Below are 18,790 nucleotides of genomic sequence, written 5' to 3'. Positions count from 1 at the left end.
AAACTGAGAATTGAGAAATTGGAGAATTTGGGTTGAGAGATATGGTCACCAGAACTTTTTTCTACTTTAATGCCGTTATTAAATGGGAGGGAGGGAGTTTCCTGGAAATGTAGCTTAAGTATTTTCACTGATAAAACAAATCTGTCTGGTTTGTCAAAGTTCATTGTGAAATTTGAACTTGAAAATCTTATTTCCAGTTTACTGTAAATTGAAGTATCTGGTTATCAGTCTTGAAAAAATCAATATGAAAATTTAGGATGTGAGAAAATGAAGCGTGTGTTGAAATAAAACTGGAAGAATGGCATTCATTTTTTGTTTTTAAAGATGTATTTATTTTAGAGAGCGAGTGCAGTGAGGAGGGGCAGAGGGAGAGGGAAGGAAATTTAAGCAGACTCTGCTGAGCTCAGAGCCCATTGGAGTCCAGGGAGGGGCGGATCTCACGACCCCTGGGATCACAACCTGAGTAGAAACCAAGAGTTGGAGGCTTAACTGACTATACCACCCAGCCCCCATTAAAAAACAAAACAAAACACAAACTTATTTGAATATACATTTAAGAAATTACTCTTCAGAATTCACTGCAACATTAGGACTAAAATTAAAAGCAAAATGAGTTAAATTGTAACGTCAGTATTTTAACATTCAAGCAGGATAGTTCAACATAAAACAGAGAAAAGGGTGGGCAGGAACATGTTCCTGATAATTATTTAAACTCCTTGTGTTATCTATAGCTTAAGTGTTCAAAGGGATGCAAAGAAGTGTTTATGAAAAACTTCTAAAATCTTTTATGTGTAAGTGGACAGAATACTGTTGTACTTGGAAAAGGGAGTCATAATTTTTCATCTCTCCCTGTTTAGACGCTAAAACTTAGAGAAACAGGATAGAATTTGGGTGTTTTTATTCTGTTTGGTAATAAATTATAGTTGCAGTCCTTAAAAACTAATATCTCTGAGCTGAGGATCTGTGGAGTCCTGAGCCTCTTTCAGAGAGTCTGTGAAGTCAGAATTGTTTTCATGACAATTCTAAGACATTATTTGCTTTTCAGTTTCACAAGTGATCAGAATTTTCTAGAGGCTACGTCTTGATACTACATCAATTTAATGAAGAAGCAAATCTGAATCTAATCACTTTCTAGCATGTATTAAAAAGATTTACCAAAATGTAAAACAAAGCTACTCATTTTTTTGTTACAGAAAAGCTATTTTTCATTAAAATATTACTTGGAAGTTATTAGATTTATTATTTGAAATGAATTGATAAATATTTTAATTTTTTCTTAATTTCAGTTTGAAATAGAATAAAATCTAAAAATAGGACTTAGATAAACAAAATCTCTTTGTGGTCCTCAAATAATTTGAGTATGAAAGTTGCTGTTGACCAGAAAAGTTTGAGAGTAGCTGTATATTTTTCAGTACCATAGGCATTAGCCATATGTGCCTGTTGAGTGGCTGAGAAACTGAATTTTTAATTTTTTAGAATTTTAATTAAACCTAAAAACTGAAGCTGTGGAAAACTTTTATATTGATTATCTGTTGAAATGACAATATTTTTTAATATACTGGGTTAAATGAAAGACAGTAATTTCAGTTTCTGCTTACTTTTTAAAATCTGGCTGTTGGAAATTTAAAAATTATAACATGGATGATGTTATATTTTCATCAGGCAGCTTAGTGCTTTTCCCTTCTAAACTTTTAAATTGTAACTATTGATTAGAAAGTCAAAGAGGAATAAGACAAGATGGAGTATCCCCAAATTTTACCTTTCCCCCTTTTTATTGTATTCATTTGTATTTTTCACTTACCTATTATGCCTTGGGGCTTTAGAAGATTAGCTGTATTAAGTCAGGTGCCTGGTTGAGTGATGATCTTGTATTATTAGTTTATGGTCTTCCTTGTAGGGACATACTACTGTCATTTAAGGAAGTGTTTTCTAATTTTTTTCCATTGCTTTCAAATTAAATTGCTATTAATTTTTATTTTTGACTTTAAGAACTTTGTTATGAGCTAGATCCATTGCCAGCATTCTCTTCTGCAAAGCTGAGAGGTATGTCTCTTGTCAGACTTAATTACCAAGTTTGGTATTTTGTAACAGCTGTTGAGTGAGTCTGGAATAGTCTACCATACAAACACCAGTTGATTAGAAAGCTGGAAATGGAACAAGAAGACACTTAACCAGTAGGAAAGGAGGGTATAAGCAAATTTGAGTTTTGGCACTATGAGTAAAGTTAAAATTGTTTTGAAATTTGTTTGATACATTTATTTCTTCAAAAGGGATTGAGCCCAACACCAAGAAATAATCTTAAGTAGAAAATAATACCTGCCAGATTACTTTTCACTTCATTGTTTCTATTTTTAAAACGAGTTCCTTTTTTTTTTTATTGTGCCATTAATTTCATACACATGTCTAGAAAGATACTAGTAAACCAAGTTTTAAGTAAGAGATAAGGAGTTTTCAGCCCTTGATTCTAGTTTATTTGCTTACTCTGGTTGTACAACACTGTTAAACTCATGTTTGTCCTTAAGAATTGTGCATAATTCTAGTTTAAATTGTGTTTGAATTACTGAGCTGAACCAAGTGAATTGAAAAGTTTTCAAAAATTACAGAAACTTAAATAAGAGAAATATTTCTTAAATTTCTTTTATCAAAAACTACTTATATCAACAAGAAAAAGATGAGGGTTTTCTTTTTCAAAATGGCAAAGTATTCTTGGAAACTGATAGGTACACTGTTGTAATAATTGACCTAAGTATGCGCTCTTAGGTGTTCGTTTGCATGTGCTTGGGGTTATAGTTAATAAAAATGACAAAAGTAAAATCAGTAAGCATCCAAAAAAAAAAAAAAATCAGTGCTCCACTTAAGCTGTTAGCTTACAGAATAAGTTTAAATTCTTTTATAGCTTTCGTTAGTTTTGAAATATTTTACTTCTGTTTGTTTTCGATACTACCATTTATGTTTCTAAACTATTAGTATAAGCTTCACAAAGTTAGAGATCTATTCACATTTGTCTCTCAGATTTCTAACACAGGGTCTGATACACGGTAAATGCTCAACAACCAAAAGTTGACTGTCCATAGAACATAAAATCTCCTGATTGATAATTCCCAGAGAACGTATGCATTTTGGTATTCTCATCCTAAGTTTAAAATATGAACTAATAAATGTTATTCTTTTTGTGTTTTGTTTTGCTCTGTAAGTGTAAAACTGTCCTGGGAAATAATATGTTGAATTTGGGAGAAAGGAGAGTTTGAGGTCAGAAATATGAGCAAGAAAATACACTTTTAAGAAATAATTTCCACTGACATAATTAACATGAAATCAGGGTTTTATAAATGTGCCTCAAGCTACATAAAAACCCAGGGCAGCAGCATTTGTAATTGTTAGGCACATTTCATTTTGTTTATAACTGAAAACATTAAAAAAAATCGGGTAAAATTCTGTTGCTGTATGAAGTGTTTGAAGCTCTGATTTTAATATGGTAAGGTTTTTAGGGTATGTCTTAATACAATTACATAAGGAATTAATTTACTGAGGGTAGTTTATTTATAGCACCTAAGACAACACCTAAATTGCAACACAAGCAGACTTTAAAAGAATGAAGTTCCTAGAATAAGTTTTAAAAACCTGAGAATTTGTTTTCCAAGGTTCTTTAGTATATGTGAGTATTGTGGGGAAGCATTTTGAAAAATTACTTGAGAATGGTAATTTATTTTATACTCACTAAGTTTCTTAAAGTTGAGCTAGAAGGACTGATTGAATCCTTTGCTTCAGTGAAGCTACAGATAAGAGTAAGCAGGGTCACCTAAAGATAGATTTACTTAGAGGTTTGGCTGCCTCTCTGGAACTGTTTAGCTTTGAGCAGATTTCCATAAATGGAAAGAGCAACTGGAGAGACCCAGTACCTTGGTTGAGAGTGTGGATGATGTGCAACAGGTGGTAAAACAGTCTCTGGATTTTTTTTTTTTTTTTAATTGCTCTCCAAAAGGCTAAGGCTTTAGCACTTGGTAAATTTTGAGATTAAGTGATTTTTTTTTTTTTTCATTTAAAAGTTTCCTGGAAACGGTTTTAAAAGATTCGTATCTTTAGTGTGTAGAACTTGAGAATTTGTAATATAGCTTACGGAATTTATACAAATACTTCCTTCCTTTTAATCTTTTTTAGAGGACATTTTGAGAAAAATCTATCCAATTAGAAACTTACATATTCATGTTTCAGAACTAAGTAGAATGTTCAATATTTTTTAAGTCAGGGTGTGAAATTAATATATCACCTTACAGGGAAATTGGTACTTAATTGGCCAATTTCCCTGTAAGGTCTGTGGGTTGTTCTCAGCTTTAATATATAAAAGAAATACTTGCATACCTCTTGTATTAAAAATCTGTATTACAAATTATAGCAGATATAAAGATGAATTAAAGATAGTTCCCCCTGACCTCAGGGAACGTATAATCTTACAGGGGTGATAAGAAATTACCATGATTTAGAATTCTTATCTATATGCCAGGCATTGTACATGTTTTTTTATGGGTATCTCCTCAATTCTCACAACTATAGGAGGTAAGTAATACACCTGTTTTGTGCAAGAGGAAATCAGTTTCCTCACAGAGAAATTAAATTGCTGGTCTAGGGTAACATTATAAGTAGCAGAGACTAGGACCCAAGCTGTTGGACTTGAAAAGCCAAACGATTGCTGTATATTGTTTCACAAGTAATTCAAGCAACAAATCATAAAGTAAGTGCTAAAAGAGTTACAGAAGGCGGCAGAATTAGAAGAGGCTTCATGAAAAAACAAACATAGAAACTTTAAAAACAAATTTCTTGGGTAAAATGCAGAAAAGTTTCTTGAAGTCTTGAAGAGACAAGTTTATTGGGAAGACAGTTCCCAAGTGTCTGGTGCTATGCACTCACCTAGGAGAGTGTAAGAATCAAACTAATTCATTAAACTAACTTGGAAATACATGTTTCTGACTGTGATTCTGCAAGGTATTGATTTCAGTAGCTTTATATCACAATACATAATGGACCTCCTAGGACTGTTAATCTACAACCATCCTCCCCCCACCCCACCTCCAAGTTCGTTTAGTTCTAAAATTGATACAGGGTTCAGATTTCAAGGGTCTTTGTTTTCCTTTGGATAAGATTAAGAAATTTCTCAGTAATTTCTGATCATTCTCAGTTGCTTTATAATCAACATTCGTTTTGCAAAGAGTACATACTAGATCATTTTTTAAACTATTTCTGTAAATAAATTTTATGGACGAATACTAGAGTTATTCACGAGTTTGTTTATTTAGTAATGTATTCTGTGCATTTTTAATTGAATAAACTTATTTTCCCCCCAGTGGAAGCATCAGTTCATAGCAGTAATGCACACTGTACAGATAAGACAATTGAAGCTGCTGAAGCCCTGCTTCATATGGAATCTCCTACCTGCTTAAGGGATTCAAGAAGTCCCGGTATGTGAATTGTTCTTTATAATAAGCATGTCACATCACTTCACATATCTAAAATGGGTTTCTTCTTAAATACATGGGAATTATTGTTCTCAGGGTTTATTATGCATGAATACCGGTGACAGTAGTACTTAGTTCCCTAGTCTTACATACTTTTTTATAATAAATGATACAGAAAATACCCACTATAGACAGATAAATGTTTGTTAAATTGCTGTTTATATTGTTATGTCTTATTTCCTTAACTGTGGGTAAATTATAAACCTTTGTAGTCCTTAAGGGACTTAAGGAACCTAAAGGGAATGGCAGATGGGGTGGAGGGATTTGCCTCCCATGACTACTTTCTGGCCTTTATTTAGTGATAAATAGGCAGTAGCTCCAGAGAACCTTCCATGGTGGAGAGAGGAGATAGCTTCTACCATTTCCTCATACTCCTTCAGGCTGGGAGTTTCCTTTTCTTTTGTCCCCCCCCCTTTTTTTCCCCCTCATTAAGGCTGCCTTTGACAGTCATTGTCCTCTAATTAATGTCCAAGTATTAATTTGACTTAATAATATTGGCCCTTCTTATTATAGGGATTTATAAATACCAAGAGCAACTATACTTTTTGTTTTGCAACTGTACTTTTTTTTTTTTTTTTTTTTTAAGATTTTACTTATTTATTTGACAGGCAGAGATTACAAGTAGGCTGAGATGCAGGCAGAGAGAGAGAGGAGGAAGCAGGCTCCCTGCTGAGCAGAGAGCCTGGGCTTGATCCCAGGACTCTGGGATCATGACCTGAGCCGAAGGCAGAGGCTGTAACCCACTGAGCCACCCAGGGGCCCTGCAACTGTATTATTGTATTATTCAGGGATGTGAGAAGAAAATTAGGGCATATTGGTCAATGTATTAATCTACAACAGTATTATTAGCCTGTCTCTTAATTGAAATAGAAATATGTCATATTCTGATTATTCATGCATATTGGAAGGAAGCTGGAGCACCATTATTGTATGTAATAGAATACCAAATGGCAGTTTCTGTATACTGCTTTCGACACCCAAAACATCAGGACTGTTACATTAAATACAATTTTAAATATTGGAAGATGAGATTCAGTGGGCTTTAATGAGCAGGTTTTCCTTTTCTACATATTTTGAAATGATCTATAGGTGCTTTCTTTTCACTGAAGACACACACATTTATTAAATGTGATTTTTATTGTGTTAATGTGTTAAATGTTTTAAATTTTATAACATGTGGATATATTACCTAGTTAGAGAATAATGCTGGGTATCATGAAGGAAAGTAATTACTAAAGAACTCACTATGACTCTGATATCTTATTTTCAAATGTTTTCCCAGTTGTCAAAATAATTCAAAGTCTTCTATAGTGAGCTTGAAAGTACTTAAAAATATGAAGAAGGGAGGTGATTCCTCATAATCCCCACATGGATTACAGGATTAACTTCCTTCAAGCTGATTTTCTTTGCATTTATTTCCTTACATACTTTAGATTGTATTGCATATTCAGCAAATTAACTTAGGCTCTTACCCTGCTCTGATAAATTGTTAAGAAACCTCACCTCTACTAAATATTGAATTGTCCGCATGAAGAAGTATTGATGGGGGTGGGAAATTTTAATTTTTTGACTTTTTTTTATAGTGGAAGTGTTTGTCCCTCCTTGTGTATCAACTCCAGAATTTATCCATGCTGCTATGAGGCCAGATGTCATTACAGAAACTGTAGTGGAGGTGTCAACTGAAGAATCGGAACCAATGGATACCTCTCCTATTCCGACATCACCAGATAGCCATGAACCAATGAAAAAGAAAAAAGGTAGAATATATTTATAAATTTATGGAAAAGTGGGTGAAATTTTTTCTGGTTATTTTTTTTCCCCCGTCAAGGGACATAGGAAAATACATGCTATAGATTTATGATTGATGTTATCTTTACCTAGGTATTCTCAAAGAATCAACATACTGAGATTTTAGTTTTGTGTTAACATGTTCATACTGTAGCTAGTGTTTGCGCTCTAAAGAAAGTTGCCTGGAAATGGAATTAAAATAAATGTTGGACAAGCAGAAGGAAGGTCAGAGATTCACTGCTTGTCTGTCTGCTTTCGGATCTTTTTAGGTACTTGGTTATTTTTTTAAAAACCTTTATTTTTTTATTTTCTCTATTTTTAATCTTATCTTCCCACTCTTTTATGGGCATTAAAATCAAAAGCCCAATATTATTTTCTTCTTATATCTTCTGTCTTAAAACACCAGTATTGCCAATAGGGACTTTTAAGTGGAATAAACTCACTAGTGGGTAAAGAGCATTTCCACTTACTATTTATTTGACTCCTGCTGAAACTTCTCACTCCTGATGGGTGAGGCCCCACACACCTCTGACATCCCTAGAAGAGGGGCAGGAAGTGGGTCCTTTTCCTGTTTGAATCGGGTAAAACTTGAAAGAAATTAAATTCTTTATAAATGGTACTCATCTAATTCTACTTTCTTCTGTATTTTTTTCTTCACATTTTATAGTAGGAAAAGCAAAAATAAGAAAACTTGTGTTAGAAATAATGGTATTTTCTTTCATTTATTAGAGGTATTTCAGATTGCTGTGATGTTGGTGTGTCTGTGCTTATTACTGTGAGGGACACAGTGAAGAATGAGATTGAGTTCCTTCCTCATGTAATAGATTACATGTATCTTGCGAGAGGTATGATTGAAAGAATAGAAGGAAGAATTACTTCCTGCTGTTTAAATGTTTAAAGACAAAAGGCATACATATAAGTAGCCCTGATTACCATCTTCCCCACTGTAACCTTTGACTGGATTTATTTGATAGGAGCTATTACAAAACACAAATTTTTTAGATTTATTTTTTAAGGAAGAGGGAGAGCACACACATGTGCACATGTGCACACGAGCAGGGGGTGAGGGCAGAGGGAGAGGGAGAAAGAATCTTTTTTTTTTTTTTAAGATTTTATTTATTTATTTGACAGAGATCACAAGTAGGCAGAGAGGCAGGCAGAGAGAGAAATAGGGTGAAGCAGGCTCCGTCTTGAGCAGAGAGCCCAATGTGGGGCTTGATCCCAGGACCATGAGATCATGACCTGAGTGGAAGGCAGAGGCTTAACCCACTGAGCCACCCAGACACCCCAGAAAGAGAGAATCTTTTTTTTTTTTTTTTAAAGATTTTATTTATTTATTTGACAGATCACAAGTAGACAGAGAGGCAGGCAGAGAGAGGGGTGAAAGCAGGCTCCCTGTGGAGCAGAGAGCCCGACATGGGGCTCGATCCCAGGATCCTGAGATCATCACCCAAGCCGAAGGCAGGGGCTTTAACCCACTGAGTCACCCAGGTGCCCCAGAAAGAGAATCATAAGCAGACTCTGTGCCCGATGCAGGGCTCAGTCTCATGATCCTAAGATCAAGACCCTGGCCGAAATCAGGAGTCAGACACTTAACCAAATGACCCATCGATGTGCCCCAAGAAATTTTTAGATCTGAAAGAAGAGGGGAAAAACCATGAAAAGCAGATGAATAGGTTCATCTGCCTATGGGATGTTGGTATGATAGAAACCAGAAGATTGCCAATTTAATATTTTATATATTTGAGAATAGATTATCTTAATGACCATTTAAAAATTATATATAATGTATATGTAAATATATATGCTTAAGTTCATTTGGGACATACAAAGTTAGGTAGGTTATTTTTGAATAGCAGAGCCTTCTTTTTATTTCCAGAGCTTCTAACATACTAGTGGTTGTTGTGAATCTGCAAGAGAAGGTAACATGCAGTGTTCTAAAAGTAACCTTGACTGTAGAACGTTGTTTACTACTTATAAATAAACTATTTCTTAAGTACAATTTGGGAAGTACTGCTTTATATAAAAATAAGCCTTTTTGGACTAACATTTCTATGAAGTTTTTTGTTTTTGTTTTTTTCATTTGTATTCTTAGTATTACTTAAATTGAGAAATTAATCTCTGTTCTAATAAGGAAACCAGCGAACTTTCCCTTTTAATTTTTGCCAGAGCACACATCTTCTTGATTAGTTACCATAATGAAATCCTGGAATATAATGGCTGTGTATTTAGAAATAAAACGCTTTGATTTTTAGGTCTTTATTTAGCTCTAAATAATCCTTGCTAATGAAGACCAGAGTGACATTAGAAACCCAGATGTATGACAGTCACCAGATAAGTAATAATGTATTTAATCTGCAAATTATAATATACTTGACTATTCCTAGCCTTTCTGGAGGCTTCACCTCATCTGCCAGCATTCTTTTATCAGTGCTGAGGATTGAAAACAACGCATTTCAGCCTTATACCTTCTTTAATATAAGTATTGCTTTTCTGTTCATTGTGGATGCTAAGTCTTTCTGGGAGAGCCCTTTTGGTAGAAGTGAAGAGAAGCAAAAGGAAGGGCACACTTTTTAGACATATAAAATAGTTAATTAATTGAAAGATTTTCTTTTATTCTTATAATGTACCTGCACGTTGAAGTGGGGGAATTTGAACACTTATGCTTAAATTCTGGTGAATGGATTGGCTCAGAGCAGTAGAGTGTTTAAAATAATATCTCTTACTTTTCCTCATTTGAGCTCAAAGGGCTTCACAGATAATCAGATCCTCTGCAGTAGGTAGGTAAAGTTTTTTCTAACAATCTTGTAGAACAGAAAAAAAGTTTGTACTAGAATTTGTTTCCATTGCTGCATTGTTGGAAGAGGTTAGCAAATTGAGGCTCTGACCAAGTAAATAATAGGTTGGGTAGTACCTGACTTGCTCTATACACTGAAATTGCTGCCAACTAACTGCTGTAATTTAAAATTGCAGAAGTGCTTTTAATGCTCCTTTTCAGTGCAACTTTCTATATACACTGAGTGTATTAATCCACAAATTAGTGTTCAGTTTCATGAATAAATGTGTTATCAAAGAGTCTGCTAATCATGCTTCTGGTATTTTTTTCCCGTTTTCAATGTATGGTTTCAATCTTTTTTTTTTTCAGTTGGCCGTAAACCAAAGACCCAGCAATCACCAATTTCCAATGGGTCTCCTGAGTTAGGTATAAAGAAGAAGCCCAGAGAAGGAAAAGGTAATTTGGGGAGGGCTGTTTGGGAGGTGAGATGACTCCCCCCGCCCCCTCGTGGACATTTTTGCATTTGTAAGAAAATGATTTCTAGTACTCGAACAGATGGAAGTACTGTCTTTGGTAATAGGCCTCATCTGAGCGTTGCCTGGGGAGCTTTTTCCTAGTTCCTACCCACTGAGATTCTATAGCCATAGATACTCTATAGGGGTGTAAAAGGCAGTAGGCATTTGTGTTTGGAAAAATCATCTAAAGTGCTTTCTGATGCACAGCCTTCTTAAGAGCCATTGTTCTTAGGCGAGGTATGTATGTGTAAGAGCACTCATCCTAGAGCCGCTCAGAATTGAAGGGGTTGGGTTTATAACTAAGACTTACTTCTGATACATAATTTCTTAACTGATAGAATGCAAGAACTCTTAAGGCAAGCTGAATTTTATTTCCTAATCAACCAATTCCAGTCATGTCAGGAATTAGAACAAAAACACAATTTTGCTTTAGAATTTGTATACTTTCCTTAAAAACAAAAATTAATGATAAGCCTCCTACATTCTGCACTCTGGTTGGATGATTTCAGGTAATATTTTAGTTATGGTTTTAGGTGTGTTCTGATAATCTGTAACCAGAATTTTATCACTTTCATGAATGTTTTCAGACCAATATTTAATAGTTGGATCCATTTTGGAATAATATATTCAAAACTTCAACAGGTGGTCTTAACATCTAATTTTAAATAAAGCAAAAATGAAGCCTTTAGTAAAAAAAGAATATTTTTCTCCAATAAGGCTACCAACAAATTTAGAACAAAAAATTCAGTAACATTGAATTGTTACTTACTCAGAAACTGAGAAATTGAATTTGGGACAGAAGGATACTTCTCATCTTTGTCTTTGGTCATTTTACATTTCTAACATCTTAGGTTTTGTCTTTTATGTTGAAAACTTTAAAACCGGGGCACCTGGGTGGCACAGTTGGTTAAGCGTTTAGCTCAAGTTGTGATCTCAGGGTTCTGGGATCGAGTCCCACATCGGGTTCTCTGCTCAGCAGGGAATCTGCTGCTCCCTCTCCCTCTGTTGCTCCCTCACCCACTTGTTCTCTCTCTTGCTATCTTTAATAAATAAATGAAATCTTTAAAAAAAATTAAAAAAAACTTTAAAACTTCCATAATAGTAAATATTAAAAAGCTAAACCATAAATATACAATTATTACTGTTTTTTTAAATCCCATCATCAGTGGTCTCTTGTACTCAAAGATCTGATACTTAACAGTGGAGGAAAAACTTTGTGATGACTGTTTTTGCCAGTCAAAATCACCTTTTATTAAAGTTTCAGTCTTTTATTGTCAAACTTGAGGCTACATGTTGAATTGTGAAGATTAAAAATCCAGTTGAGAGCATCTGACTGCCTTAGTCGGTATAGAGCCTCTGATTCTTGATCATGAGGCTATAAGTTCAAGTCCCACATTGGATGTAGGAAGTACTTTAAAATCTTAAAAAAAAAAAATGCAGTGTTTCTTCTATAAAATGGCAATCTAAATGCTGATGTCTATTATATGCTTAGTGAACTACCTTATCTAGTAAAGAAGGCTTCCCTTTCTGAATGTTTTCCTTAAAGTGAGATATAGAACTTTCAGTTTTAACTTGAGGATGGGAACTGGGGTGGAGTTAACACCCAAAGACAACCCGAGGAATGTTGAGTCTCATTCCACAAACACGGATGCTTTCAAATCCCTATTATGTATGTTTAAGGCATTGTTTTTGTTACTCAGAAGTTTCTTCCAGAATTAGCTCACTTTTACTGTGTCCAACCATAGGGCTTGATAATCTTTTGATCACAGAAATGTCCCAATTAAACATCTTAATGTAGTTGAAAGTTACATAAAGAGTTTTTACAAAATACTGATGCTGATGCAGTGGGATTTCAGAGATGCAGACAGAACATTGTAAAGTTGAAGGTTCATCTTCTTAGGTCAAGAGATGCACACTGGTCTCAACTATGGCTTAGTAAATTTGTTGAATTTTCAGAGAATTCAGAATGAAAATGAAATGCCTGAGGAAGAGCTTCAGCATTTAGACTCAGTAGCAGTAGCTTAGTTCGGAAGCTTCCTACTCTTAGAGGTCCTTCTCACAAAGCCTGTAATTTGGATCTAGATTTGATGATAGTAAAGAGATAGTGAGCAGGAGCCTAGAGATGACCTGGTGACTCAGTGGTGGTGTATATATTCTAATTTTCTCCTTCTCAGGGTTCTTTTCTCTTCTTTCATCAGTTTAAGAATCTCTGGCCCTAGAGGCTTATACAAAGGGAATAAAAGAAAAACAGCACTCTGAAAATTTCAGCCTGATCTCCCCATAACCACTGTCCACTACTTGCCCATCTTCCACTCTCCGAAGGGAATGAAAAGAGTCATGCTTTCTCTTTTTGGGATGAAGTTCCTTATCTGAATCCCAGATTTGCTCTTTTCCTCTATGTAAATCTTAGTCATCTTCCACGTTTTCCCGTTTTAGCAATCCATTGTTTTTATTCCTGAAATCCCATTTTCTGTCATTCATTTGGAATATAATTATACATTACCTTGTGATACGTCATTTCACAAACTATTACTTCTTTTTTGTATTGTTAACTTGTCATTAACTTTTCTTTTCCCTTCCCAACTAAATTGTAAATTCCTTGAAGCAGGTACCAAGTTTTAAATGCTCTTCTGTATCCTCTACAACACTTAGAGAGCAGTAGTGTATGATGAATAACTGTGTTATTCTGCAGAAATAGCTCATTTTCAAATTTTGCTAGTCATGTCATCATATATGTTATATATAGTTAGCATTTGATGAATACTGGACTAGTTAAAGGAATTCCCATGTTACTTTTTAGTGTTTCTATGTAAGGAGTTGGTATTTTAAGACTGAAGCACAAATGTATTTACTCAACTGTTCATATATAATGAAATCCCAATACATAGCTTATCTTCACGATATTGGGTATGGTCAGAAGGAGATTAGGAATTTAAAAAAACAAAACAAAACCTGTTTTTAGAGGAAAGTAGGTCTCATTGATCATCAAATCCAAACTGACTAGTAGACGTCCAGAAGATAAGGAAGAGATCATGTTTAAAGGGTCATGGGTAATTTGTACTTTATAAAATATGTACTTCAGAGTTCCTGCATAAAGGCAAATCAAAGGAAATATATCAAAGAAAAATATGTTTCGGGGTGCCTGGCTGTCTCATTCAGTGGCGCATACAACTCTTGATCTCAGGGTTGTGGGTTCCAGCCCTGTGTTGGGTGTGGAGTTTACGTAGAAAGATAAAATCTTAAAAATTTTGCACATTTTACTCTGTATTGCTTGCCTTTTCAACAATTAAGTGCCTCTTGATGAATTTTGATCATAGAATTGGGGCTTATTATATAATAAACATACTGGTGCAAATAAATTTATTTGTGGTTTAGATCTATGTAATTAATAAACTGGATTCTGTTTAATTCAGATTCACTTAGTACTATGCATTATGCCTTTGCCTTGCCTCTACTGAACTCAAAATTTAGGATAGGGTGATGTATAATAGTCTAAAATCCAGGACCTTTATTAGTATCATAACAGTAAACATAAATAGGACATTATTTTTGAAAACCAAACAGGTATGTTAAGGATAATGTTATAATGAAATGCAGTGTATCTATAACTTACTAGGCAACACAGTTTGACAGTGTATAAATGATTACTCATATAGTCAAGTACTTAGTGACAGACTTTTAGGACATTTTACAGTAGTTACTGAATTTTTGTCCAGGATAAATAAGTATTTGCCTTTTTTGATCAAGGGTGTGAGTGAAGACAGAGGCAGAGAGGGAGAGGGAAAGAGAGAAAATCTTAAGCAGGCTCCATGCCTTACATTGGGCTCGATCTTATGACCTTGAGCAGAAAACAAGAGTTGGACACTTAATTGGCTGAGCCACTGAAGTGCCCCTAAATATTTGCTTTTAATTATGTATTTAATTATATCAATGAATTTTTAATCGATGTCTTATTATTTTTTTCAAAGGAAACACAACCTACTTGTGGGAGTTTCTTTTAGATCTACTTCAAGATAAAAATACTTGTCCTCGGTATATTAAGTGGACTCAGAGAGAAAAAGGCATATTCAAGCTTGTGGATTCAAAGGCTGTCTCTAAACTTTGGGGAAAGCATAAGAACAAGCCAGATATGAACTATGAAACTATGGGACGAGCTCTGAGGTAGGAACACAAGAGAATGAATTATTGAATAAAACCTGTATACCTCTGTATTGTTTATTACTTGTTTAAAGAGAATCTCTAAACCCCCCCCCTTTTATAAGTTTTAATTTGGTGGGATATTCTAGAGGAGTTTCTTAGGTTTGGAGGTAGATGGAGAAGAAAGATTTTGGTCTCGATGTCTGAAATTTCAGCAGCTCCAAGGTCATCACTGGAAACCCATTTTTGCAGAAAAATGTGCTTTTGCACTTAGGACTATTCCTTAATAAGTTGAAGACCTTTAAGGAAATTAAACCCAAATGAAATACGGTTTCTAATACAGGTTTTTAGTTCCTATGAATTTGTTATAATGGATTTATCTTAATATGAAGTTTTCTCTTAAGTTTTGTCATTTGAGAAACCTACAAAACTTTGCAGTGTACATGGCTTTTTCTAATTAGCGGTGTTCGTAAATGGACACGTAGTTTTTATGATAGTATTCACGTGTCCCACAGATTTCACTCTACTAAGCACCATTTAAGTAATTTTTCCACATACCGTCAGATTGTTTTTATAACCTGTGTAAATCACAGTTGCATTTTTACTGATGCCATAAGATACAGTAAAATATTTGGTATTAGGTTGAATTACTTCCTTTAAGAAAGAGAACTTGTAGCTATTTTAGAAACCCAAAGGTTAAAGGACCTGTGACACCAGATTCCAATTTCATTCTTATCCAAATTCTTAGCCTTTTAAACAGTCTCCAGCCAGTAAGAGCTCCTTCTCCTCTCTAACAGGAATAAGTGAATGTTTCTGTTAGTATCCATTCAACATAGTGTTTTTGGGGGGTAAAAAAATGTAATATAATTGATTCATTTAGTACTGTTTCCATTACAGATACTATTACCAAAGGGGTATTCTTGCAAAGGTTGAAGGACAGAGGCTTGTATATCAGTTCAAGTATATGCCCAAAAACATAGTAGTCATAGATGACGACAAAAGTGAAACTTGTAATGAAGATTTAGCAGCAGCTACTGATGAAAAATCATTAGAACGAGTGTCACTGTCTGCAGAGAGTCTCCTGAAAGCAGCAACCTCTGTTCGTGGTGGAAAAACCTCATCTCTGAACTGCTCCAGGACAGAGAAGGGTGTAGCTAGAGTTGTGAACATCACCTCCCCTGGTCATGATACTCCATCCAGGTCTCCTACTACTACCACATCTGTGTCAGCAACAGCAGCACCAAGGTCAGTGAAGGAAACCATGTCCCTTTTTTAACGTTAGCAGCCTAAGAATCCACTGTCCTCAAGACTCCGAAAAGTGCTTGATCTTTTGAGTCTATTTTATTGTTAAAGTAGAGGTCTCAACTACCCTGAATTGTTTTCTTATGGTTTTATAGATGGAACTTAATGTGGGCATGTTTTTAAAATATATTTCGTGGCATTTCATACACCTGTAAAATTTGGGAGCATTAGTTTTGTACATTATAGGTTTGCATTCATCCTTTTGCCTAAGAAACCTATTGTCTAACTTAACATTCAATCAATTTTTTTTTGAATCTACTAGGACAGTTCGTGTGGCAATGCAAGTACCTGTTGTAATGACATCGTTGGGTCAGAAAATCTCGACTGTGGCAGTTCAGTCAGTTAATGCAGGTGCACCGTTAATAACCAGCACTAGTCCAACAACGGCAACCTCTCCAAAGGTAGTTATTCAGACAATCCCTACTGTGATGCCAGCCTCTTCTGAAAATGGAGACAAAATCACCATGCAGCCTGCCAAAATTATTACCATCCCAGCTACACAACTTGCACAGTGTCAACTGCAGACAAAGTCCAATCTGACTGGATCGGGAAGCATTAACATTGTTGGAACCCCGCTGGCTGTGAGAGCACTTACCCCCGTTTCTATAGCCCACGGTACACCTGTAATGAGACTATCAGTGCCTACTCAGCAGGCGTCTGGCCAGACTCCTCCGCGAGTTATCAGTGCGGTCATAAAAGGGCCAGAGGTAAAATCAGAAGCAGTGGCAAAAAAGCAGGAACACGACGTGAAAACTTTGCAGCTGGTACAAGAAGAAAAGCCAGCAGATGGAAATAAGACAGTGACCCACGTAGTGGTTGTCAGCGCGCCTTCAGCTATTGCCCTTCCTGTAACTATGAAAACGGAAGGACTAGTGACATGTGAGAAATAAGACAGCAGCTCTACCAGGGACTTTAGACGTAATGTTAGTGATAGTACTAACATAAATATTTGCAAGGGAGGTCATCAAGCAAAGTCAAAAGACTTTAAAACCTTTTTAATGCATATAAGAAAACAATCAGACTTACTGGAAATAAATTACCTATCCCATGTTTCAGTGGGAAATGAACTACGTACGGAGATGCTGACAGAAAACTGCCTCTTACAGTAGGAAACAACTGAACCCGTCAGTAAGGAAAAGGATTGAAAGGGACCAAGCAACTCACTACAATATCAAGTTACACTAAGACTTGGAACACTAACATTCTGTAAGAGGTTATATAGTTTTCAGTGGGGAGGGGTTGGGATGGGTGATCTCATTGTTACATATAGCAATTTTTGATGCATTTTATATGCATACCAGCAATTATTACTGTGTTCACACAGAACTCACTTAACTGGTGCTATGTGAAGACTGCTAATATAGGTATTTTAGAATGTGAATTGAAAATGGATCCAAAAGCTTTTCAGAAAGAGGATAGCAAAAAAGATCTAGTGCGATTTTTTTTTATATCATATAGCTTAAGCTGATTTAAAACAAAGGCCTTAGACTAATTTTCAGTTTTCTTTATTGAAATAAGCTAATGGCTTGTTTGTGTAAAGCTTTTTTATTAAAAAAAAATTTTAAAAATCTTGTACCTAGCACAGTATTGTTATAGAATTTACATGTAACATTTTATATGGTAGTTTAAGTCTGTCAGTTTCTTAATTGTGGACAAATTAACAGTTGGCTCTGGCCTTCTGCTGTATCCTGCCTGTGTCACTCACTTAGCCCTGGCGTCTGTGCAGACATAGCAGTTTCAGTTCTACTGTCACTTCGAAGTTCAGGCTCAGCATGAATTTTTGTCAGGTAGCTCTAATACCTGGTGTTTTTGTTTGTTTGTTTTCTTCCTTCCTTTTTTTTTTTTTTTTTTTTTTTTTTAGTTGAAGTTTAAGAGGGAAAGTACCAGTGTTCAGATTTGAACTATAATAGTTTGTATATTCAACATTTGAAGTATATTCTATTTTGTTGTACTCTTGTTTCAAAGTGTATTCAAGTAGGTTTTCTGAAATATAGAAATGAAATTTATGTTGTGTTTTGGTCTCTGGTGATATTTATAACAATATTCAAAAGCTAGTATAGAGACACAGTTTTAGTTAAGTATAGAAGTCTTATTTCTCCTTCCCAATACTGTGTGAAGAACTTTTCCTTCTGTTTGTTCCATTACATTACTATTTGGCAGATATCTGCATGTTGCCACTTATTTTCTAATTACTATCATGAACTATAATGTTCTACTTACCATGAGTTTATTATTTTAATTTTGGCCACACTTGTATCTATATTTCAAATCAAACCAATTATTTCTCAAACAGACCTTTTAAGGGTTAAGAAGATCAAGTAATACTCTAGCCCTTTTACAAATTAGGAAATGGAGGTACCAGAGGGATTACAAGAAATTTCCTAATTTCACACCAAATTAGGTCCGGTGACCCCACATCTTAATGCTCTTTCAACTACAAAGAAAAGTTGTCTATTTTTACATCTTTTAGAAATTTAAATAAACTGATACTTAATGTTTTGTGGCCTTCAGTTGTGCATTCAATCAGATACTACTTAGGTCGACAGATTTTTAGAACAGCACCCTTGGTAATTGTTTATCTTTTCCATAAACATAACCTGATGGTACTTTTTAATAAAAGCTCGAAGAAAACTCACTTGATTCTTACCCCATTTGGGAGTTAAGCTCAAATTCTACTACTCTTAAGACATTTCCTAAATATTTCAGTTTTCTTTGGCACTGAATTGTATACATATTTTTTTGTACTATAGTTTCCTTAGTCT

General features: G+C 34.9%; 1 protein-coding gene across 7 annotated transcripts in view; it reads left to right on the top strand.

Annotated features, from left to right (window-relative positions):
* Positions 1 to 18,527, top strand: part of ELF2 (E74 like ETS transcription factor 2) — a 101,826-nt gene extending 83,299 nt beyond the window's left edge. For 5 of the 7 annotated variants that reach the window (XM_059378452.1, XM_059378444.1, XM_059378459.1 and 2 more), the window contains 6 exons: positions 5,340 to 5,453; positions 7,094 to 7,267; positions 10,444 to 10,530; positions 14,558 to 14,750; positions 15,624 to 15,971; positions 16,291 to 18,527. In XM_059378452.1, coding sequence (XP_059234435.1) covers positions 5,340 to 5,453; positions 7,094 to 7,267; positions 10,444 to 10,530; positions 14,558 to 14,750; positions 15,624 to 15,971; positions 16,291 to 16,918 — 1,544 coding nt within the window. In that variant the 3' untranslated portion in view covers positions 16,919 to 18,527. The remainder of the gene's footprint in view (positions 1 to 5,339; positions 5,454 to 7,093; positions 7,268 to 10,443; positions 10,531 to 14,557; positions 14,751 to 15,623; positions 15,972 to 16,290) is intronic. The other 2 variants (XM_059378467.1, XM_059378484.1) reach the window with 1 other exon arrangement.
* The last annotated feature ends 263 nt before the right edge of the window (positions 18,528 to 18,790 follow it).

The sequence above is a fragment of the Mustela nigripes genome, chromosome 1, assembly GCF_022355385.1.
Source record: "Mustela nigripes isolate SB6536 chromosome 1, MUSNIG.SB6536, whole genome shotgun sequence".
Taxonomy (NCBI): Eukaryota; Metazoa; Chordata; class Mammalia; order Carnivora; family Mustelidae; genus Mustela; species Mustela nigripes.
Note: the sequence above shows the minus strand (reverse complement) of the source record. Positions and strands in the feature narration are given on the sequence as shown.